Below are 26,148 nucleotides of genomic sequence, written 5' to 3' on the forward strand. Positions count from 1 at the left end.
CCATGTGTCTGCCTAATTCTGAATGCTGTCTAGATCATTTTGAATAACCTTTGCTGCTTCAACAGTGTTTGCCACTCCTCCTATTTTTGTGTCGTCTGCAAATTTAACAGGAGTGCTTACTATACCAGAATCTAAATCATTAATGTAGAATAGGAATAGCAGAGGACCTAATACTGATCCCTGTGGTACACCACTGGTTACCTCACTCCATTTTGAGGTTTCTCCTCTAATCAGTACTTTCTGTTTTCTACCTGTTAACCACTCCCTAATCCATGTGCATGCATTTCCTTGAATCCCTACTGCGTTCAGTTTGAGAATCTTTTATGCGGGACTTTGTCAAAAGCTTTCTGGAAATCTAAATAGACCATGTCGTATGCTTTGCAGTTATCCATTTTCAATGTTGCATCCTCAAAAAAGTCAAGTAGGTTAGTTAGACATGATCTCCCTTTCCTAAAACCATGCTGGCTGTCTCCCAGGATATTGTTACCATATAGGTAATTTTCCATTTTGGATCTTATTATAGTTTCCATAAGTTTACATATAATAGAAGTCAGGCTTACTGGTCTGTAGTTACCTGGTTCGGTTTTGTCTCCCTTTTTGTGGATCGGTATTACGTTTGCTATTTTCCAGTCTGTTGGTACAACCCCTGTGTCAAAAGACTGTTGCATGATCTTGGTTAGCGGTTTGTAAATAACTTCTTTCATTTCTTTGAGTACTATTGAGAGGATCTCATCTGGCCCAGGGGATTTGTTTATTTTAAGAGCTCCTAGTCTCTTTAACACTTCTGCCTCTGTTATGCTAGAGTTATTTAAAATTGGATAGGAACAGGTCTACATGTGGGGCATGTTGTCCGTGTCCTCCTTTGTAAAATCCTGTGAAAAGTAATCATTTAATATATTTGCTATTTTTTTTTCTTCATCTATGATTTTGCCATTTGTGTCTCTTAGACATTTAACCTCCTCTTTGAATGTTCTCTTGCTGTTATAATATTGGAAAAACATTTTGGAATTGGTTTTAGCCCCCTTAGCAATATTGATTTCTATCTCTCGCTTGGCCTTTCTAACTTCCTTTTTGACTTGTGTTTGCAGTTCCAAGTACTCTTTCTGTGTGCTTTGTTTTCTGTTCCTTTCGAGCTACAGCAATGTGAATTACATGCGGTGCATGATTTTCTGTGACAAATCATTTGTTTAGTGAGATTAAAAATATACATTTTTGGTTTTTCCTTGCATGGGAGGCACAGAAAAAATGTATGGATGAGATATTAGCATTCACAAAATCCCTGATTTTAGTTAAAGTGATTACAGTTTCACACTACAATTAATACATTTTTCAGTTGCACTACTTGTACAGTATATTGACCTTATAGGGCCGTGATCGTGTAACCATGATAAAAAACACACTTCGTTTATTTGGATTACTGGGCCACCATACTTTACAGTGCAGGTTGCACATGCATATCGCTGGATAGGGGAGGGATATCCAAGGATTTCACAGCCTGATTGTTTTTGTCGTGTGTTGTCACTGAGATGGTGTCACAAAGACGGCCGGAGTGGGTGGCGTCAGACCAGAGCCAGGAAATAAATAAACAAAAAACGAGAGGTAGAGTTTGGTGGAGCTGAGCGAATGCTTTCGCTCAGCATTTAATAAATAAACAGAACAGAAAATAAAAGGTTTTAAACACAAAACAGGACACAGCACTCTAAGCCAAAATAAATAGACAGACCAAACGAACTAACACTTAACAAACGGTGCACGGAGACAAACAAACACGGTGAGAACAAACACTTATTATATTAATTTACTTTACTTTAACGTAGTTTAACTCCTCTCTCTCTCTCCCGTTCTCCACTCTTGAACACCCAACCCAGAGTGAATGAAAATGTGTCTATATATACTGTTGTGCTGGGATTCAATTACTAATTAATTATTCACTTGAATCCCAGCACGTGAATGAATTACGTGCAACCCCGTGCTCACATATTACATTTAACCAGCACGTGAAGTGATTTGCCTAAATACAAATCTACACTTTTAAATACACGTGAAACACAGACCCGTTTATATCCCGTGTACCAATGACTATACACCAACATTAACACAGGCAACATACAACACATAACACACAAAATACACACAGGGGCGGGCACTTCGTCACAGATGGGCATTTAATTTTTAAAGAGTGGAGATATTTTACAGCAGCACGCAGAAACAATTCAGGACACAGGAATTACAGTTGAGAGAAAACAGGAAAACACTGTTGCAGCAGCAAAGGTCATTCAAAATGATCTAGACAGCATTCAGAACTGGGCAGACACATGGCAAATGACATTTAATAGAGAAAAGTGTGAAGTATTGCATGCAGGCAATAAAAATATGCATTATAAATATCATATGGGAGATACTGAAATTGAAGAAGGGAACTATGAAAAAGACCTAGGAGTTTATGTTGACTCAGAAATGTCTTCATCTAGACAATGTGGGGAAGCTATAAAAATGGCCAACAAGATGCTCGGATATATTGTGAGGAGTGCTGAATTTAAATCAACAGAAGTAATGTTAAAACTCTACAATGCATTAGTAAGACCTCATCTAGAATATTGTGTTCAGTTCTGGTCACCTTGTTACAAAAAGGATATTGCTGCTCTAGAAAGAGTGCAAAGAAGAGTCTTCCTAGAACTCCTCCACCAAATAAAGGATTTCTCTTAGACCACGTGGCTGGGATGCAGACACATTCCACATGTGTATTTGGCAGGGATGGAATTAACCCCATCCCTGCCAAGTGTCGTTATTATGAGTAGAAACAGGTAACTGAAACACTCCAGTTGGTGGAATAGTGCATTAATAATAGATAGATTCTTACCATATTGTATTTCCTTGTGAAACAATATAGGATAAAAACAGGAGAGGGAGAGGAGTGCTGAGTGCTGTCTGATCTTCTCTCATCTTCTGTCTGTACAGAACGACCCCAGGCTGTCCTGACCCAGGAGCCTGCATGGACACAGATATACGAATCAGAGAGCGTGACACTGAGATGTGAGGTTCAGGGGGATTACACTGACTGGAGATTCACATGGTACAAAGCTAGGAGGAATGCTCCAGTAACCCAGTATTACTACAGCAGGATAGATGACAAATATACAATTAGCTCTGCTACTCAATACCACAGTGGAGAATATACCTGTAAAGGTGAAAGGACAGATAACCCATCGTACTCTAAAACAAGCAATGCTCTTACACTGAGAGTATCAGGTAAGTCATTTCAAACACTCTGATCTAAGATTCGGATCATCTCCCCAGTTGTAGACCTTTCCTCCATCTCGTATCCCCTGACTATCACTCTCTCCACCCCCTTTTGCTAAAAACCTAGGTATTGTTCTTGACGCCTCCTTCTTCTATCAACACATCTCTTCCCTGACACGTACTTGCTGCTTCATTCTTAGCAACATCTACCAAATTTGTCCTTTTCCTACTTCTTATTCCACACAATTTCTGGTCCTGGTACTCTACAGTTTGGATTACTGTAACTCTCCTTGCTGGTCTCCCTGCTTTCTCAATCTGCCCCATTCAGCTCATTCAAAATTCTGCTGCTTGTCTTGTATTCTGACAACCTTGCTATTTTCATGCTACCCCTCTGTATCGCACACTCTACTGGCTACCTATCTCTGCTCACATTCACTTCAAGACCCTTATTCTTGTCTACCGCTCTCTCCACCACAATGCCCCCTCTTACCTCCAATCCCTTGTGTCTCCCTACAACCCCTCTTTGCTGCTAACGGGCCAACTTGTCATGCTTTCCCTCCACTCTCCATCCTCCCATGCCCGCTACCTCTCTTCCCTAGTCTCTCTGTGGTGGAACCAGCTACCGGAGAACTTCAGAACTGCTCTGTCTCTCACTGCCTTCCACAGCCTCTTCAAGACCCACCTATTTAGACTGCACTTGTAGATCTCTTGATCTGCCTCTCCTAATATGCACTGGACTTCCCTGAACTACTTACCAACGTTACTGGATCCTCAGCTAATACAACATCCTTGCACTATTGTACTACTAATATGTCATTGTAGACATAATTTGTTGTAATCCTAACTTGTTGCATCCTAGTTCATATTGTATTTTAGCAGTATTATTTGCACTTTATGTATACTATACGGTATTTAAGTATTAAGCTTGCATTGCAACCCTGTACAGCCCTTCAACACTTGTCAGTCACCTTGGCTATAGGTATTTGCCAAATAAATGATAATAATAATAATAATAATAATAATAATAATTAGACCCCATACAGGGCGCTCTGTCTCGCTATAGCCTTCCTACCTGAGTGCTGTCTGCGCCTGCCTCCTCTCTTTCTCCCTGCATTTGTACCACAAACACACTGAGAGAGTTCCTCTATTTACACTGCTCCTCCGCCCTTCTTTCCTTCTCATCGGTGTGAGTGCTGTCTGCCCCTCCATTCCATTTCTGTCACCTTCATACACTGAGAGGATTCCTCAATCTACACTGAACTGTTCCTGCCTTCTCATCAGTGAGACTGAGAACCCACTCTCTGTCTCCCTCTATCCTTTCACAAACACACACTGGGAAGGTATTCCTTGTCCCTCTGGGACTACACATGCACATTGTAACAGGGCGAGCAGCCCTGTACATTGATTTGTTTATTTTATTTTACAACGGGGTCCCCCTCCGCCCCTGTGTTATTTTGTATTTGTTTATTGTGATTTAGTATGTATTTGTGACGGCGAAGCGCCGCGGGTTTTGTTATTGTTTATTATTGTATTTACAGATGACGGTGTAGCCGAATGTTTGTTTTGTTTTTGTATTAAGTAGCGTGGATGGGAAGCCCCATCCACACAGTAATTAGTAAGCTCGTGCAGAAGGTGGCCATCTCCCGAATTAATTAAGTGATTAATTTTGTTGCTAATCGGGAGATGGTCACCTGAATATAAAAAGCCTGCAGCTCTCCAGCTCGTGGTGGGTGTGTACGAGAGGAGCGTAGAGAGCGAGGTGAGAGAAACGAAACTTAAAAGAAAACATTACATACAGGAACAGTGAAGTCTATTGCCCAGCCTGACCTGTGTGTCGTATATTTTGTGTTCCTGTTTTTGTTTAAAATATTTATTTTTGCTCTGCAAGCACACAGTGTTTTTGTTTAAATATTTTATTTATTTTTGTATTTAAATAAAGCGGCGCTGCCGCATCATTTATTTTGAATCTGCAGTACTGGTGTGTTTACCTTCCTGCTTCTGTCTGACGTCACCGCCCAGTCACCCTGCCACACACATGTAAAGTAATTTTTCATCAAGGAGTTTTTCATCATCCCAACAACAACATTGCTATACAAACACCTTACAACAGAAGTAACAACACTAAAACATCTGACTGGACACCACAAAGTGGTCATAATGCCACCCTAGAAGCTTACATCACCACATTCCGTCAAAAAGTAAGTTCTCAGATTATCCAAAAACAGCTAGATATTCCTAATAACATCTCTAATATTGAAAGAAATTGCTATATTATCATTAAAGAATACTCACAAAAGGAATCTCTGAATTTATGGAATCCTTACACAAGCCATTGGTGACAAAAACAGTTTCATCCAGGACACCACACACTTCCTAAAAAAACTAAAGGAATTTGTACAACCACCTCAAAATCTATTTCACCTTTAATAACAAATATTATCAACAGATCATGGGAACAGCCATGGGGACCAAAATGACACCACAGTATGCTTAATGTCTTCATGGTCAATCTGGAAAAATAATTTCTACAGCAACATCCCTACAAACCACAATTTTACTTAAGATACATAGACGACATCTTTATTATCTGGACAGGAAGTGAGGCTTCATTCCACCATGCTCTCAGCAATTACCATCCCACCATTGAACTGACAATGAATTATTCAAAAGAAATGATACAATTTTTAGACACGTCATTAACCATGAAAAACAGCAATATCACTTCATCCATCTGCACAAAACCCACTGATAGCCAAAAATACCTCCATCTCTAGTTTCCATCCACATCACACCAAGAAATCTGTCATTTACAGTCAAGCTATTCGTTACCACCAGAACTGCTTTGAAACTACTGGCAGAACCAAACATCTTTGCAGATTCTTCAAAACAGAATGACAGAGAAATGGATACTAGGAGAATTTGTTGGGCAATGGCCTTCACTGAATAGTCTTCCTAGAACTCCTCCACCAAACAAAGGATTTATTTTATACCACGTGTGCTGGGACTTGATCGATGATCAATTAATCAATCAAGACCCAAACACATTCCACATGTGTATTTGGCAGGGATGGAATTAACCCCATCCCTGCCAAGTGTCGTTATTATGAGTAGAAACAGGTAACTGAAACACTCCAGTTGGTGGAATAGTGCATTAATAATAGATTGATCCATATTGTATTTCCTTGTGGAACAATATAGGATAAAAACAGGAGAGTGAGAGGAGTGCTGAGTGCTGTCTGATCTTCTCTCATCTTCTGTCTGTACAGAACGACCCCAGGCTGTCCTGACCCAGGAGCCTGCATGGACACAGATATACGAATCAGAGAGAGTGACACTGAGATGTCAGATTCCGGGGGATTACACTGACTGGAGATTCACATGGTACAAAGCTAGGAGGAATGCTCCAGTAACCCAGGATTCCTACAGCAGTATAGATGGTGACAGATACACAATTAGCTATGCTACTAGAGACCACAGTGGAGAATATACCTGTAAAGGTGAAAGGACAGGTAACCCATCGTACTCTAAAACAAGCGATGCTCTTACACTGAGAGTATCAGGTAAGTCATTTCAAACACTCTGAATTCTAACATTCTGATCCTCTCCTCTATTGTAGACCTTTCCTCTATCTCAGTATCCCCTGACTATCACTCTCTCCACCCCTTTTTGCTAAAAACCTAGGTGCTGTTCTTGACGCCTCCTGCTTCTATCAACACATATCTTCCCTGACACGTACTTGCTGCTTCATTCTTAGCAACATCTACCAAATCCGTCCTTTTCCTACTTCTTATTCCACACAACTTCTGGTCCTGGTACTCTACAGATTGGATTACTATAACTCACCTTGCTGGTCTCCCTGCTTTGGCATTCTGCCCCATTCAGCTCATTCAAAATGCTGCTGCTTGTCTTGTATTCTGACAACCTTGCTATTCTCATGCTATCCCTCTGCATCACACACTCTACTGCAGGGGTGGGCAATTCCGGTCCTGGAGGGCCGCTGTCCCTCCTGGCTTTTGTTCCAACTTTGCCTAAATTGCTTAATTTGACCAACTATTACCAATTTCCGCTGCCAGGATCCTTACCAGATGTAAAAAGCGTGAACACATCGCCCCCCCGTCTTGCCCAGCTGCACTGGCTACCTGTAAAGTGCAGGATTATTTTCAAAACTCTCCTGCTCACCTACAATGCCCTTCATCACACAGGCTCATCTTCATCTCTGGAACTCTCTCCCAGCTTTGGTGCATGATGCTCCCACCGTCGCTCGCTTTAAATCAGCTCTCAAGACCCACCTGTTCTCTCTTGCTTTCCATGCTCTTTAAGCCTGATATCTGCTATTAGCTGCTGTGTTGCTGCTACTATTTCACGTATTATGTTACTATCATGTATTATGCACTTTCCACTGTATTTAATGTACTATTTAATGCATTATGTTACTATCGTGTATTATGCACTTTCCACTGTATATCATGTATTATGCATTTCTCTGTGTTTAAGGTATTATGGATTTCTTGTTGTTACTGCATCTTGCAAAGCGTTTTGTGATGGTGGTCCACTATGAAAGGCTCTATATAAAGTAAAGATTGATTGATTGAATTATTGGTCTAATTAAGTAATTTAGAGCATAGTTGGAACAAAAGCCAGGAGGGACACAGGCCCTCCAGGACCGGAATTCCCCACCCCTGCTCTACTAGCTACCTATCTGCTCACATTCACTTCAAGACCCTTATTCTTGCCTACCGCTCTCTCCACCACAATGCCCCCTCTTACCTCCAATCCCTTGTGTCTCCCTACAACCCCTCTCTGCTCCTAACAGGTCAACTTGCCATGCTTTCACTCCACTCTCCATTCTCCCGTGCCCGCTCCTTCTCTTCCCTAGCCCCTCTGTGGTGGAACCAGCTACCGGAGAACTTCAGAACTGCTCTGTCTCTCACTGCCTTCCACCGCCTCTTCAAGACCCACCTATTTAAACTGCGCTTGTAGATCTCTTGAGCTGCCTCTCCTAATATGCACTGGACTTCCCAGACCTACTGTGGCAAAGTGGTTGCTGATTATGTACAGGTGCAGAGGTGATGCAGTGCAGGAATAAACAGACAGAGATTTGTAATCTGTTATGGAAAAATATCCGTTTTATTTTAGTTATAATCCAGGTCTGGTGACCAAATAATAAACTCTGGTTATACACAGCGATGCGTAAAACACGGAGAACAGTAACAGGGATTGCAGCCCTAAACAATAAACACAGTATCTCTCCTACAATATACAACCACGGTCACCAGTCCTGGGTGCGTGCTGTAGTGCTCGTGGTGGATGATACAGTTTAAAGAGTGACAAATAGTGCAGTGCTGTTCCGGGTTCAGTGCTGGCTCTTAGCGACAACTCCGGAACGTGTTAGCTGTCTATAAACACACAAGTAACAATTACAGACAAAACAAACAAACACTCATGATACTCTTAATACACAGTGCACGGGTCCTTCCGGGTCTATTTCAAAACCAAAAGCGAAGGAAAAGATTTACAATGCTCCAGCCCCTTTTATTATTATTATTATTATTATTATTATTATTATTATTATTATTATTATTTATTTCATAGCAGACGCCCTTATCCAGGGCGACTTACAATCGTAAGCAAATACATTTCAAGTGTTACAGTACAAGTAATAATACAATTAAGAGCAAGATAAATACAATAACTTTGGTTCAAGCAAGTACAAGTATGACAAAATACGATTCAATAACACAGCAGATAACAGTGTCAGTGATAGTTACATCAGGATATGATTAAATACAAAATACTACAGATTAAACACTTGGCAGTTTACAGTACTCTGAAGTACAGGATTAAATGCAGTAAAATAGGGGGCAGATAAGAGCAAGTAAAGCGCATTTAAGGAAGGGTGATAAGTGTCCCAGGGGAAGAACAGAGGAGTTCTACAGGTGCTGTCTGAAGAGGTGAGTCTTCAGGAGGCGCCGGAATGTGGTCAGGGACTGGGCAGTCCTGACATCTGTAGGAAGGTCATTCCACCACTGCGGAGCGAGGGTGGAGAAGGAGCGGGCTCTGGAGGCAGGGGAGCGTAGAGGAGGTAGAGCCAGTCTTCTAGTGCAGGCGGAGCGGAGAGGTCGAGTGGGGGTGTAGGGAGAGATGAGGGTCTGGAGGTAGCTGGGTGCAGTCTGGTCAAGGCATCTGTAGGCTAGTACAAGAGTCTTGAACTGGATGCGAGCTTGAACTTTATGCGATTATGCATAACCCCTTGGTAAACGATTGCAGCTGATTCTATTGCCTGCAGCTGCTACCTCGTTTACCTTCCAGGTCAATACGTTCCCGCACTGGAGTCTCGTCTTTTTCCAGGCTGACTGACTTCCCGACCCAGAGAATGAAATGTCAGGCCAACCTGTCCAAAGCCTTTCCCTTTCTCTACTTCGTAGCCTCACAGCTCGAGAGGGAGATTTACAACCAGAACTCATTATATTTCCGTCACACCTACTTACCAACGTTACTGGATCCTCAGCTATACAACATCCTTGCACTATTGTACTACTAATATGTCATTGTAGACATCATTTGTTGTAATCCTAACTTGTTGCATCCTAGTTCATATTGTATTTTAGCAGTATTATTTGCACTTAATGTATACTATACACTATTTAAGTATTAAGCTTGCATTGTAACCCTGTACAGAACTTCAACACCTGTCAGTCACCTTGGCTATAGGTATTTGCCAAATAAATAATAATAATAATAATAATAATAATAATAATAATAATAATAATTAGATCCCATACAGGGCGCTATGTCTCGCTATAGCCATCCTACCCAAGTGCTGTCTGCTCCTGCCTCCTCTCTTTCTCCCTGCATTTGTACCACAAACACACTGAGAGAGTTCCCCTATTTACACTGCTCCTATGCCCTTCTTTCCTTCTCATCGGTGTCAGTGCTGTCTGCCCCCCCTCCATTCCATTTCTGTCACCTTCACACACTGAGAGGATTCCTCAATCTGCACTGAACTGTTCCTGCCTTCTCATCAGTGACACTGAGTACCCCCTCTCTGTCTCCCTGATGAGAAGGCAGGAACAGTCTTCACAAACACACACTGGGAAGGTATTCCTTGTCCCTCTGGGACTACACATGCACATGTAAGGTAGTTTTTCATCATCCCAACAACAACATTGCTTTACAAACAACGTACAACAGAAGTAACAACACTAAAATATCTGACTGGACACCACAAAGTGGTCATAATGCCACCCTAGAAGCTTACATCACCACTTTCCGTCAAAAAGCTCTCAGATTATCCAAAAACAGCTAGATATTCCTAATAACATCTCTAATATTGAAAGAAATGCTATATTATCATTAAAGAATACTCAAAAAAGGAATCTCTGAATTTATGGAATCCTTACACAAGCCATTGGTGACAAAAACAGTTTCATCCAGGACACCACACACTTCCTAAAAAAACTAAAGGAATTTGTACAACCACCTCAAAATCTATTTCACCTTTAATAACAAATATTATCAGCAGATCATGGGAACAGCCATGGGGTCCAAAATGACACCACAGTATGCTTAATGTCTTCATGGTCAATCTGGAAAAATAATTTCTACAGCAACATCCCTACAAACCACCATTTTACTTAAGATACATAGACAACATCTTTATTATCTGGACAGAAAGTGAGGCTTCATTCCACCATGCTCTCAGCAATTACCATCCCACCATTGAACTGACAATGAATTATTCAAAAGAAATGATACCATTTTTAGACACGTCATTAACCATGAAAAACAGCAATATCACTTCATCCATCTGCACAAAACCCACTGATAGCCAAAAATACCTCCATCTCTAGTTTCCATCCACATCACACCAAGAAATCTGTCATTTACAGTCAAGCTATTCGTTACCACCAGAACTGCTTTGAAACTACTGGCAGAACCAAACATCTTTGCAGATTCTTCAAAACAGAATGACAGAGAAATGGATACTAGGAGAATTTGTTGGGCAATGGCCTTCACTGAATAGTCTTCCTAGAACTCCTCCACCAAACAAAGGATTTATTTTATACCACGTGTGCTGGGACTTGATTGATGATCAATTAATCAATCAAGACCCAAACACATTCCACATGTGTATTTGGCAGGGATGGAATTAACCTCATCCCTGCCAAGTGTTGTTATTATGAGTAGAAACAGGTCACTGAAACACTCCAGTTGGTGGAATAGTGCATTAATAATAGATTGATTCTTACCATATTGTATTTCCTTGTGGAACAATATAGGATAAAAACAGGAGAGTGAGAGGAGTGCTGAGTGCTGTCTGATCTTCTCTCATCTTCTGTCTGTACAGAACGACCCCAGGCTGTCCTGACCCAGGAGCCTGCATGGACACAGATATACAAATCAGAGAGAGTCACACTGAGATGTCAGGTTCAGGGGGATTACACTGGCTGGAGATTCTCATGGTACAAAGCTAGGAGGAATGCTCCAGTAACCCAGGATTCCTACAGCAGTATAGATGGTGACAGATACACAATTAGCTATGCTACTAAAGACCACAGTGGAGAATATACCTGTAAAGGTGAAAGGACAGGTAACCCATCGTACTCTAAAACAAGCGATGGTCTTACACTGAGAGTATCAGGTAAGTCATTTCAAACACTCTGAATTCTAACATTCTGATCCTCTCCTCTATTGTAGACCTTTCCTCTATCTCAGTATCCCCTGACTATCACTCTCTCCACCCCTTTTTGCTAAAAACCTAGGTGCTGTTCTTGACGCCTCCTGCTTCTATCAACACATATCTTCCCTGACATGTACTTGCTGCTTCATTCTTAGCAACATCTACCAAATCCGTCCTTTTCCTACTTCTTATTCCACACAACTTCTGGTCCTGGTACTCTACAGATTGGATTACTATAACTCACCTTGCTGGTCTCCCTGCTTTGGCATTCTGCCCCATTCAGCTCATTCAAAATGCTGCTGCTTGTCTTGTATTCTGACAACCTTGCTATTCTCATGCTACCTCTCTGCATCACACACTCTACTGCAGGGGTGGGCAATTCCGGTCCTGGAGGGCCGCTGTCCCTCCTGGCTTTTGTTCCAACTTTGCCTAAATTGCTTAATTTGACCAACTATTACCAATTTCCGCTTCCAGGATCCTTACCAGATGTAAAAAGCGTGAACACATCACCCCCCCGTCTTGCCCAGCTGCACTGGCTACCTTGTAAAGTGCAGGATTATTTTCAAAACTCTCCTGCTCACCTACAATGCCCTTCATCACACAGGCTCATCTTCATCTCTGGAACTCTCTCCCAGCTTTGGTGCATGATGCTCCCACCGTCGCTCGCTTTAAATCAGCTCTCAAGACCCACCTGTTCTCTCTTGCTTTCCATGCTCTTTAAGCCTGATATCTGCTATTAGCTGCTGTGTTGCTGCTACTATTTCACGTATTATGTTACTATCATGTATTATGCACTTTCCACTGTATTTAATGTACTATTTAATGCATTATGTTACTATCGTGTATTATGCACTTTCCACTGTATATCATGTATTATGCATTTCTCTGTGTTTAAGGTATTATGGATTTCTTGTTGTTACTGCATCTTGCAAAGCGTTTTGTGATGGTGGTCCACTATGAAAGGCTCTATATAAAGTAAAGATTGATTGATTGAATTATTGGTCTAATTAAGTAATTTAGAGCATAGTTGGAACAAAAGCCAGGAGGGACACAGGCCCTCCAGGACCGGAATTCCCCACCCCTGCTCTACTAGCTACCTATCTGCTCACATTCACTTCAAGACCCTTATTTTTGCCTACCGCTCTCTCCACCACAATGCCCCCTCTTACCTCCAATCCCTTGTGTCTCCCTACAACCCCTCTCTGCTCCTAACAGGTCAACTTGTCATGCTTTCACTCCACTCTCCATTCTCCCGTGCCCGCTCCTTCTCTTCCCTAGCCCCTCTGTGGTGGAACCAGCTACCGGAGAACTTCAGAACTGCTCTGTCTCTCACTGCCTTCCACAGCCTCCTCAAGACCCACCTATTTAAACTGCACTTGTAGATGTCTTGATCTGCCTCTCCTAATATACACTGGACTTCCCTGACCTACTTACCGACGTTACTGGATCCTCAGCTAATACAACATCCTTGCACTATTGTACTACTAATATGTCATTGTAGACATAATTTGTTGTAATCCTAACTTGTTGCATCCTAGTTCATATTGTATTTTAGCAGTATTATTTGCACTTTATGTATACTATACGGTATTTAAGTATTAAGCTTGCATTGTAACCCTGTACAGCCCTTCAACACTTGTCAGTCACCTTGGCTATAGGTATTTGCCAAATAAATAATAATAATAATAATAATAATAATAATAATAATAATAATAATAATAATTAGACCGCATATAGGACGCTCTGTCTCGCTATAGCCTTCCTACCCAAGTGCTGTCTGCGCCTGCCTCCTCTCTTTCTCCCTGCATTTGTACCACAAACACACTGAGAGAGTTCCTCTATTTACACTGCTCCTCCGCCCTTCTTTCCTTCTCATCGGTGTCAGTGCTGTCTGCCCCTCCATTCCATTCCTGTCACCTTCACACACTGAGAGGGTTCCTCAGTCTACACTGAACTGTTCCTGCCTTCTCGTCAGTGAGACTGAGTACCCCCTCTCTGTCTCCCTCTATCCTTTCACAAACACATATTGGGAAGGTATCTATTGTCCCTCTGGGGACAATACAGAATGCACAATTACAGAATCTAGTGGGTAAAGTTTTTCTTTGAATGAAAGAGAGAAATGTGCACTCCACTAATTCTGTTGTCTCCTCTATTTTAGCTGGAAAGCCAAAGTCTGTCCTGACCCAGGAGCCTGCAGGAGAGATATCTGAAGGAGACAAAGTCACTCTGAGCTGTGTGGTTGAGGGGGGCTCTGGTGGCTGGAGATATCTCTGGTACAAAGGCAGTCAGTACAGCACTCCATTGCACCAGACTGACAGCAGCAGTGGAACTGGAGCCGGATACACAATCAGTCCTGCTGCTCTGTCCCACAGCGGATATTACCTGTGTCGAGCTGAAAGAGGGAGCAACCCATTTAACTCAGACTACAGCAGTGCTGTCAAGATACAAGTATCAGGTGAGTAACTGAAATCTTTTTGTACAACTCAATTGATACTATTATAGACTGCAGAATAGGAGAGATCACATGAAGCCAGTTTTCTTTTAGTTTGGATATGACATATGGTAGCATTCCATTTTTCTTTAGTTATTTTTTTGTCCCACATCGGCATGTCCGAAATGTAGCTATTTAAAGAGTGCTAACCAATCACAATAACCAACTGTTATAACCTAATTGTTAATCAGGCCATGTGTTATAGTTCAAACAAGTTAAGAACCGAAATATTCTTAGGTCAAAAATGAGGCGGGGGGGTGGGGGCAATAAAGCAAATAAAATATATGAAAATGGTATGGTATGGTTTAGCACTTAAAAAGGGTGTGTGCAAACAAAATCGCCCACAAAGGAACAGGTATCTGTATAAATGCACCACACAGGTGGATGGATGCAGGAGCAGACAGACCCCCCCTTAAATATCTAGGATCTGATATTCTCAGTAACCTAAATAATAATCTAAATAATGGAATATCAAGTTTCATGACGGTTGGATAACTGATTCTCCAGATATAAGAAAAAAAAAAGTATGACCGCCTCCCCAGCATAGGTACAGTGTCTGCAAACACTTAAGGCTGGATCATACTTCAGACCGACAATTTGTGTTTGGAGTCGAGGGTCTCTGACCCTGTATAACAGGTTGGAATTACGTCATCCACACTCTTGTGTATTTTCTGGAAAGTCGTACATCCTTGTCTCATGTGTCTGCGACCTGAAATCGCATGGGGTTAGATGATATAGAAAACTTTCAAAATTTGCTGCATGGTCGTACACTGGTAACCATCATGGAGCAAGACTTCAAGGAACTTTTAATAGAAGAAGTTTGTAAACATCCACATTTATATAACCACTCACTAAGGGGCATATTCTCAAAGGACTTAAGTGCCTCGTAAGGGTATTTACGCACATGAAGAAGGGTTTACGCAGGGTCGGAGCTGCTAGTTGCATTCTGGAACAAGAGTGAGAAAAGCACGCACACATCTGCAGCACAAATACGTGCTTCAGGGCACGCAGGATTAAAAGTAGGCGTGGTTTACCTAAAAATAGTAGATCCCACAGATACGCGGAAGATATTCGTATTCTGAAACGGCAAAAGATGAGGAGACGCCACGCGTAAACTACTCGGCCTGAGAACAGGAGTAAGGGGCGTGTAGGAGCTTCAGCCTAGCAGCTATGAGTAGTAAACACAGTTGAAGACAACCACAATTATGAGAAAAACACAAACACTATGTGAAACAGTTGTCGTTAGCAATAATAAATTATTAACTTGTGTCTATTGATATATTTTATAACAATGTACATGTTTACTTCTGTTTTAAATGTTTCAAACGTTAATGTTATTTTAGATGATCTGGGCTGGTAATTAACATGTTTAATTCAAACCGGAGATCTCTAAGCTATAGGGCACATCTCTGTAACCGGCGATTGTTAAACTACAGCTTTTTTTTCTCGTTTTTTTAATATCGATACCCCACACGAAAACTGTTTTAATATGAATATCTTAACTAATTAACAAGGTGGTGACCAAGTGCCCTAATGAGTGACTAGTAATGCTAGCTGGCTGACATCATTGATTCATGTTAAACAAATGATTATTATTATTATTTATTAGCAGATGCCCTTATCCAGGGCGACTTACAAGATATCACATTATTTTTACATACAATTACCCATTTATACAGTTGGGTTTTTACTGGAGCAATCTAGGTAAAGTACCTTGCTTAAGGGTACAGCAGCAGTGTCCCCACCGGGGATTGAACCCACAACCCTCTGGTTAGGAGTCCAGAGCCCTAACCACTACTCCACACTGCTGCCCCTGCTGCACAAATATGCATGCCATGTAAACAATTCATACAATTAACTGAAGTTATACAAATCAACGTGAGAATGAAGCCACCCTCTCATTCCAATTGCAACAATTGATTGTAGGACATTCAGTTTAAGATTTTACAAAATAGTGCTGGGTTTGTTTTTTGTGGGGGGTTTCTAGCATTGCTGATAGAATACTCTAATATCCTCCAAAATGTATTTTGATTTGTGTATTTAACCTACTTTCACTTATTCAGCATAGTTTCAGCGAGGTATTATTTTTTTGGCCAGGCTTATGTTTGTTGTTGAAAGGACATTTTCTTTTGATCTTTAAAACAAATGTTTTGTGAGCGTCTGGAACCAACTCCCACAGTAATGTTGTTGAAGCTGACACCCTGGGATCCTTCAAGAAGCTGCTTGATGAGATTCTGGGATCAATAAGCTACTAACAAGCAAACGAGCAAGATGGGCTGAATGGCCTCCTCTCGTTTGTAAACTTTCTTATGTTCTTATGTTATAGCTCAAATTATAGTGGACATGTTAAATACTGTTAGTTGTGTGAGAAATGCTAGTCAAACACAACCTCCAGGCACCTTTACTTGGCCATTAAGAGGCATGTCTTTGTTCAAGCCATATTAGTATTCCAGAATCCGTGGAGCAGCAATCCCCACCCACAGCCAGCTATGCAGCACAGATTTCTGTATGAGAATGTGCGTATTGTGGGGGTGTGTATCTCGCGTGTAGATCCAGGTTACGCAGGGTTTACACGCTTTTTTGAGAATAGACCTCTTAAAAATATAGAGATGCCTAAATAATAGAAACAGCATTGGTGTGTATTATATGATATATTTTCATGAACTTGTGATGCTCTGTCTACCATTAACCCCTTCTGGTGATGAAATCCCCTGTGAAGGGATTAAAGAGAAAGGCTTGATAACAGGAGGTCCCTGGTTCTAATCCCCGCTCAGCCACTGACTCACTGTGTGTGACCCTGTGTGGCAAAGTGGCCGATTGTGTACAGGTGCAGGAGTGATACAGTGCGCAATGAACAAACAGAGAATTGTAATCCAGTGGGAAACAGGTTTTTAATGATTATAGTCCTGGTCTGATGACCAAACAAAAACTCCAGGCAATACACAACAATGTGTACTGCACTGGAATAAATCAACGGGTTACAGACCCAAAAAATAAATAGACGTATCTCTCCCACATTGTACAAAACACGGTCACCAGTCCTGGGTGCGTGCTGTAGTGCTTGTGGTGGGTGATACAGTTTATTTTGTGAAAGTGGTGAAGTGCCGTTCCGGCTTTGTGCTGGCCCAAGGCGACAGCTCCGGATATGTGTTAGCCATCTAGTGATTTACAAAAAAAAAAGACAATTACTAACAGCGACAAAGCAAACAAAAACACTCAAATACTTTTTCGTTTAGAGTTTCTCCCGGTCCTTCCAGTTTCTCTCTTTTTTAAACCAAGCGAAGGAGTAGATTGTGATTCTCTGTCCCCTTTTATGCTATCACACATGACCCCTTGGTAAACGAGTGCAGCTGTCTCTACTGTCTGCAGCTGCTACGTCGTTTCCCTTCCGGGTCAATACGTTCCTGCAACGGAGTCTCACCTTCTTCCAGTCTGACCGACTTCCCGGCCCAGGGAAAGAACTGTCAGGCCAGAGGGAGATTTACAACCAAAACTCATTGTATTTCTGTCACACCCTGTCACTTAACCTCCTTATGCCCCGTCCTTCAGATGAGACATAAAAAGGAGGTCCTATTGTAAGTGACTGCAGCAGTTGTTGATGCATAGTTCACCTCCTAGTCTCTAAGCCGCTTTAGATAAAAGCGTCTGCTAAATGAATAAATTATAGTGGAAGCGGTCATCTGCTTTTTTCCATATATCTGGAGAATCTCTTATGCAATTGTCAGGACTCTTGGAATTAAGCTTATTTAGCAGAAGTTATTGAGAATATGGCATTCTGGGGATATAAGGTTGTGTCTGTCTGTCCGTACATCTGTCACCCCCAGCTGTTAGCAGCATTTCCTCTGCTGGAATGTGCAAACCCTACTGTCAGCCTTTCCGCTGCCAGTGGTACAACACGAGGAGGACAGCATTTCCGCTGCCAGGGATACAACACGAGGAGGACAGCATTTCCGCTGCCAGGGGTACAACACGAGGAGGACAGCATTTCCGCTGCCAGGGATACAACACGAGGAGGACAGCATTTCCGCTGCCAGGGATACAACACGAGGAGGACAGCATTTCCACTGCCAGGGGTACAACACGAGGAGGACAGCATTTCCGCTGCCAGGGATACAACACGAGGAGGACAGCATTTCCGCTGCCAGGGATACAACACGAGGAGGACAGCATTTCCGCTGCCAGGGGTACAACACGAGGAGGACAGCATTTCCGCTGCCAGGGGTACAACACGAGGAGGACAGCATTTCCGCTGCCAGGGGTACAACACGAGGAGGACAGCATTTCCACTGCCAGGGGTACAACACGAGGAGGACAGCATTTCCGCTGCCAGGGATACAACACGAGGAGGACAGCCTTTCCACTGCCAGGGGTACAACACAAGGAGGACAGCCTTTCCGCTGCCAGTGGTACAACACGAGGAGGACAGCATTTCCACTGCCAGGGGTACAACACGAGGAGGACAGCATTTCCGCTGCCAGGGGTACAACACGAGGAGGACAGCATTTCCGCTGCCAGGGGTACAGCACGAGGAGGACAGCATTTCCGCTGCCAGGGGTACAACACGAGGAGGACAGCATTTCCGCTGCCAGGGATACAACACGAGGAGGACAGCATTTCCGCTGCCAGGGGTACAGCACGAGGAGGACAGCATTTCCGATGCCAGGGGTACAACACGAGGAGGACAGCATTTCCGCTGCCAGGGATACAACACGAGGAGGACAGCATTTCCGCTGCCAGGGATACAACACGAGGAGGACAGCATTTCCGCTGCCAGGGATACAACACGAGGAGGACAGCATTTCCGCTGAAATATGATATATTTTCATGAACTTGTGATGCTCTGTCTACCATTAACCCCTTCTGGTGATGAAATCCCCTGTGAAGGGATTAAAGAGAAAGGCTTGATAACAGGAGGTCCCTGGTTCTAATCCCCGCTCAGCCACTGACTCACTGTGTGTGACCCTGTGTGGCAAAGTGGCCGATTGTGTACAGGTGCAGGAGTGATACAGTGCGCAATGAACAAACAGAGAATTGTAATCCAGTGGGAAACAGGTTTTTAATGATTATAGTCCTGGTCTGATGACCAAACAAAAACTCCAGGCAATACACAACAATGTGTACTGCACTGGAATAAATCAACGGGTTACAGACCCAAAAAATAAATAGACGTATCTCTCCCACATTGTACAAAACACGGTCACCAGTCCTGGGTGCGTGCTGTAGTGCTTGTGGTGGGTGATACAGTTTATTTTGTGAAAGTGGTGAAGTGCCGTTCCGGCTTTGTGCTGGCCCAAGGCGACAGCTCCGGATATGTGTTAGCCATCTAGTGATTTACAAAAAAAAAAGACAATTACTAACAGCGACAAAGCAAACAAAAACACTCAAATACTTTTTCGTTTAGAGTTTCTCCCGGTCCTTCCAGTTTCTCTCTTTTTTAAACCAAGCGAAGGAGTAGATTGTGATTCTCTGTCCCCTTTTATGCTATCACACATGACCCCTTGGTAAACGAGTGCAGCTGTCTCTACTGTCTGCAGCTGCTACGTCGTTTCCCTTCCGGGTCAATACGTTCCTGCAACGGAGTCTCACCTTCTTCCAGTCTGACCGACTTCCCGGCCCAGGGAAAGAACTGTCAGGCCAGAGGGAGATTTACAACCAAAACTCATTGTATTTCTGTCACACCCTGTCACTTAACCTCCTTATGCCCCGTCCTTCAGATGAGACATAAAAAGGAGGTCCTATTGTAAGTGACTGCAGCAGTTGTTGATGCATAGTTCACCTCCTAGTCTCTAAGCCGCTTTAGATAAAAGCGTCTGCTAAATGAATAAATTATAGTGGAAGCGGTCATCTGCTTTTTTCCATATATCTGGAGAATCTCTTATGCAATTGTCAGGACTCTTGGAATTAAGCTTATTTAGCAGAAGTTATTGAGAATATGGCATTCTGGGGATATAAGGTTGTGTCTGTCTGTCCGTACATCTGTCACCCCCAGCTGTTAGCAGCATTTCCTCTGCTGGAATGTGCAAACCCTACTGTCAGCCTTTCCGCTGCCAGTGGTACAACACGAGGAGGACAGCATTTCCGCTGCCAGGGATACAACACGAGGAGGACAGCATTTCCGCTGCCAGGGGTACAACACGAGGAGGACAGCATTTCCGCTGCCAGGGATACAACACGAGGAGGACAGCATTTCCGCTGCCAGGGATACAACACGAGGAGGACAGCATTTCCACTGCCAGGGGTACAACACGAGGAGGACAGCATTTCCGCTGCCAGGGATACAACACGAGGAGGACAGCATTTCCGCTGCCAGGGATACAACACGAGGAGGACAGCATTTCCGCTGCCAGGGGTACAACACGAGGAGGACAGCATTTCCGCTGCCAGGGGTACAACACGAGGAGGACAGCATTTCCGCTGCCAGGGGTACAACACGAGGAGGACAGCATTTCCACTGCCAGGGGTACAACACGAGGAGGACAGCATTTCCGCTGCCAGGGATACAACACGAGGAGGACAGCCTTTCCACTGCCAGGGGTACAACACAAGGAGGACAGCCTTTCCGCTGCCAGTGGTACAACACGAGGAGGACAGCATTTCCACTGCCAGGGGTACAACACGAGGAGGACAGCATTTCCGCTGCCAGGGGTACAACACGAGGAGGACAGCATTTCCGCTGCCAGGGGTACAGCACGAGGAGGACAGCATTTCCGCTGCCAGGGGTACAACACGAGGAGGACAGCATTTCCGCTGCCAGAGATACAACACGAGGAGGACAGCATTTCCGCTGCCAGGGGTACAGCACGAGGAGGACAGCATTTCCGATGCCAGGGGTACAACACGAGGAGGACAGCATTTCCGCTGCCAGGGATACAACACGAGGAGGACAGCATTTCCGCTGCCAGGGATACAACACGAGGAGGACAGCATTTCCGCTGCCAGGGATACAACACGAGGAGGACAGCATTTCCGCTGAAATATGATATATTTTCATGAACTTGTGATGCTCTGTCTACCATTAACCCCTTCTGGTGATGAAATCCCCTGTGAAGGGATTAAAGAGAAAGGCTTGATAACAGGAGGTCCCTGGTTCTAATCCCCGCTCAGCCACTGACTCACTGTGTGTGACCCTGTGTGGCAAAGTGGCCGATTGTGTACAGGTGCAGGAGTGATACAGTGCGCAATGAACAAACAGAGAATTGTAATCCAGTGGGAAACAGGTTTTTAATGATTATAGTTCTGGTCTGATGACCAAACAAAAACTCCAGGCAATACACAACAATGTGTACTGCACTGGAATAAATCAACGGGTTACAGACCCAAAAAATAAATAGACGTATCTCTCCCACATTGTACAAAACACGGTCACCAGTCCTGGGTGCGTGCTGTAGTGCTTGTGGTGGGTGATACAGTTTATTTTGTGAAAGTGGTGAAGTGCCGTTCCGGCTTTGTGCTGGCCCAAGGCGACAGCTCCGGATATGTGTTAGCCATCTAGTGATTTACAAAAAAAAAAGACAATTACTAACAGCGACAAAGCAAACAAAAACACTCAAATACTTTTTCGTTTAGAGTTTCTCCCGGTCCTTCCAGTTTCTCTCTTTTTTAAACCAAGCGAAGGAGTAGATTGAGATTCTCCGTCCCCTTTTATGCTATCACACATGACCCCTTGGTAAACGAGTGCAGCTGTCTCTACTGTCTGCAGCTGCTACGTCGTTTCCCTTCCGGGTCAATACGTTCCTGCAACGGAGTCTCGCCTTCTTCCAGTCTGACCGACTTCCCGGCCCAGGGAAAGAACTGTCAGGCCAGAGGGAGATTTACAACCAAAACTCATTGTATTTCTGTCACACCCTGTCACTTAACCTCCTTATGCCCCGTCCTTCAGATGAGACATAAAAAGGAGGTCCTATTGTAAGTGACTGCAGCAGTTGTTGATGCATAGTTCACCTCCTAGTCTCTAAGCCGCTTTAGATAAAAGCGTCTGCTAAATGAATAAATTATAGTGGAAGCGGTCATCTGCTTTTTTCCATATATCTGGAGAATCTCTTATGCAATTGTCAGGACTCTTGGAATTAAGCTTATTTAGCAGAAGTTATTGAGAATATGGCATTCTGGGGATATAAGGTTGTGTCTGTCTGTCCGTACATCTGTCACCCCCAGCTGTTAGCAGCATTTCCTCTGCTGGAATGTGCAAACCCTACTGTCAGCCTTTCCGCTGCCAGTGGTACAACACGAGGAGGACAGCATTTCCGCTGCCAGGGATACAACACGAGGAGGACAGCATTTCCGCTGCCAGGGGTACAACACGAGGAGGACAGCATTTCCGCTGCCAGGGATACAACACGAGGAGGACAGCATTTCCGCTGCCAGGGATACAACACGAGGAGGACAGCATTTCCACTGCCAGGGGTACAACACGAGGAGGACAGCATTTCCGCTGCCAGGGATACAACACGAGGAGGACAGCATTTCCGCTGCCAGGGATACAACACGAGGAGGACAGCATTTCCGCTGCCAGGGGTACAACACGAGGAGGACAGCATTTCCGCTGCCAGGGGTACAACACGAGGAGGACAGCATTTCCGCTGCCAGGGGTACAACACGAGGAGGACAGCATTTCCACTGCCAGGGGTACAACACGAGGAGGACAGCATTTCCGCTGCCAGGGATACAACACGAGGAGGACAGCCTTTCCACTGCCAGGGGTACAACACAAGGAGGACAGCCTTTCCGCTGCCAGTGGTACAACACGAGGAGGACAGCATTTCCACTGCCAGGGGTACAACACGAGGAGGACAGCATTTCCGCTGCCAGGGGTACAACACGAGGAGGACAGCATTTCCGCTGCCAGGGGTACAGCACGAGGAGGACAGCATTTCCGCTGCCAGGGGTACAACACGAGGAGGACAGCATTTCCGCTGCCAGGGATACAACACGAGGAGGACAGCATTTCCGCTGCCAGGGGTACAGCACGAGGAGGACAGCATTTCCGATGCCAGGGGTACAACACGAGGAGGACAGCATTTCCGCTGCCAGGGATACAACACGAGGAGGACAGCATTTCCGCTGCCAGGGATACAACACGAGGAGGACAGCATTTCCGCTGCCAGGGATACAACACGAGGAGGACAGCATTTCCGCTGCCAGGGGTACAGCACGAGGAGGACAGCATTTCCGATGCCAGGGATACAACACGAGGAGGACAGCATTTCCACTGCCAGGGGTACAGCACGAGGAGGACAGCATTTCCGATGCCAGGGATACAACACGAGGAGGACAGCATTTCCACTGCCAGGGGTACAGCACGAGGAGGACAGCATTTCCGATGCCAGGGGTACAACACGAGGAGGACAGCATTTCCACTGCCAGGGGTACAACACGAGGAGGACAGCATTTCCACTGCCAGGGGTACAACACGAGGAGGACAGCATTTCCGCTGCCAGGGATACAACACGAGGAGGACAGCATTTCCGTTGCCAGGGGTACAACACGAGGAGGACAGCATTTCCGTTGCCAGGGGTACAGCACAAGGAGGACAGCATTTCCGCTGTCACCGTTGTCACTGGCAGCAGTTCCGCAACCAGAATTGCCACATGTGGGCCCATGGAAGCCCCCGTTCTTTGCCCAGAAGTACTTGTGTGATTTTTGGGGCTTTAAGGGAGGAGGTGGACTTTGAGGCCATGTGTGCTGCACACAAGGGGGAGATATGTGACGGGGTCACCCCCGTCCCTGGATGTATTTTGGTTTATTGGGTTTAGTGTGGGTTATGTAGCACGGGTGATTTAAAATGCATATTTGTATTTGGGCACAGGGATTGCACAAATTGCACATCCGGTAAAGGCACTCTGCCCGGAGTGCAGGATGCACCCTATAGCTTGGAGATTGCCGGTTCGAATCCAAGCTATGCCACTGCTGACCGTGAACGGGAGTTCCCAGGGGGCAGTGCACAATTGGCCAAGCGCTGCCTGGGCTGCGTAGGGGTTAGGTTGGCTGTGTAGTCCTTGGCTCACCGCGCACCAGCGACCCCTGTGGCTGGCAGGGCGCCTGCAGGCTGGCCTGTACGCTGTAAGTTCTGGATATGGCTGCACGGTGGGCTTGCAGAGTGAAAAAAAAGCTGACGGCTGATGGCACTAGTTTCGGAAGACGCAAGCGCTTGTGATTTACAAAAAAAAGACAATTACTAACAACGAGTGCAGAGAGATGCAGGCTTTTATGCAGGTGACCATCTCCCGATTAGCAACCAATGAAATCACTTAATTCGGGAGATGGCCACCATCTGCACAAGGTTTTTTTAATTATTCCACTCTCGCCTCTGCCAGAACACATTTAATAAAACAATAACAAACAAAATGCACGGCTACGCCGTCATATTAACAAAACAATAAATAAATACAAAAACAATACCCACGGCGCTTCGCCGTCATCTATACATACATACATACATACATACCGATAATAATAATAATAATAATAATAATAATAATAATAATAATAATACAAAACAAATACAAAATAACTCAGAGGCGGAGGGGGAAACCCCGTTCTAAAATAAACAAATACATTTAAGCAGCAGGGCTTTCTACCGCCCTGCTACAGGCAGCATTATAACAAATTCATAATAAAGTTGTCTGACGTTTTAAATATAGATCAAAATGATGCTTCACTGACAGTGAAGATAATAACCTGAATACAAGTCATGCTGCTAAGCCTGTGTGTCTTTATCTTTTCTTCTGCTCTTTGCAGTGCATTATCTAACTTCTATTGACGTGTCTGGCTGGTTGTATTACATTTATGTTTTATCTGTGAGAATCTACCGGGGTACCGCGTGGTGTCTCATAGCTGAATAACCACTAATCCAATTATCATTAAACTTGGTATTAACACAATCTAGCATTGTTGTTGGCGAATATGACATTATGGGGATATAGGGGGTGTTTGTCTGTCAGTACAGCCGTCCATCTTTGCATCACACTTCCATGTTTGCAGATATCTGGAGAGCTGCTTTTTAACGGTGATGAAGCATCTCTGCAGCGGACAAAGAGTTAAAGGTGTCGTTATTATGAGTAAAACTAGGTAACTGAAACACTCCAGTTGTTGGAATAGTGTATTAATAATAGATTGATTCTTACCATATGGTATTTCCTTGTGGAACAATATAGGATAAAAACAGGAGAGGGAGAGGAGTGCTGAGTGCTGTCTGATCTTCTCTGATCTTCTGTCTCTACAGAACGACCAAAGGCTGTCCTGACCCAGGAGCCTGCATGGACACAGATATTCAAATCAGAGAGCGTTACACTGAGATGTGAGGTTCAGGGGGATTACACTGACTGGAGATTCACATGGTACAAAGATGGGAGGAATGCTCCAGTAACCCAGAATTCCTACAGCAGTATAGATGGTGACAGATACACAATTAGCTCTGCTACTAAAGGCCACAGTGGAGAATATACCTGTAAAGGTGAAAGGACAGGTAACCCATCGTACTCTAAAACAAGCGATGCTCTTACACTGAGAGTATCAGGTAAGTCATTTCAAACACTCTGAATTCTAAGATTCTGATCCTCTCCTCTATTGTAGACTCCAGATGGGGCGCTCTGTCTCCTGACTGCCTTCCTACCTAAGTGCTGTCTGCCCTGCCTCCTCTCTTTCTCCCTGCATTTGTACCACAAACACACTGAGAGAGTTCCTCTATTTACACTGCTCCTCCTCCCTTCTTTCCTTCTCATCGGTGTCAGTGCTGTCT

At 44.1% G+C, this 26,148-nt stretch overlaps 1 protein-coding gene across 1 annotated transcript in view; it reads left to right on the forward strand.

Annotated features, from left to right (window-relative positions):
• LOC117410241 (titin-like) overlaps positions 1–26,148 on the forward strand; it is a 368,958-nt gene that overhangs the window by 194,381 nt on the left and 148,429 nt on the right. Inside the window, exons 15-19 of the mRNA XM_059018553.1 lie at positions 2,959–3,249; positions 6,507–6,800; positions 11,588–11,881; positions 14,079–14,375; positions 25,633–25,926. Coding sequence (XP_058874536.1) covers positions 2,959–3,249; positions 6,507–6,800; positions 11,588–11,881; positions 14,079–14,375; positions 25,633–25,926 — 1,470 coding nt within the window. The remainder of the gene's footprint in view (positions 1–2,958; positions 3,250–6,506; positions 6,801–11,587; positions 11,882–14,078; positions 14,376–25,632; positions 25,927–26,148) is intronic.

Source organism: Acipenser ruthenus, chromosome 60 (genome assembly GCF_902713425.1).
Source record: "Acipenser ruthenus chromosome 60, fAciRut3.2 maternal haplotype, whole genome shotgun sequence".
Lineage (NCBI taxonomy): Eukaryota > Metazoa > Chordata > Actinopteri > Acipenseriformes > Acipenseridae > Acipenser > Acipenser ruthenus.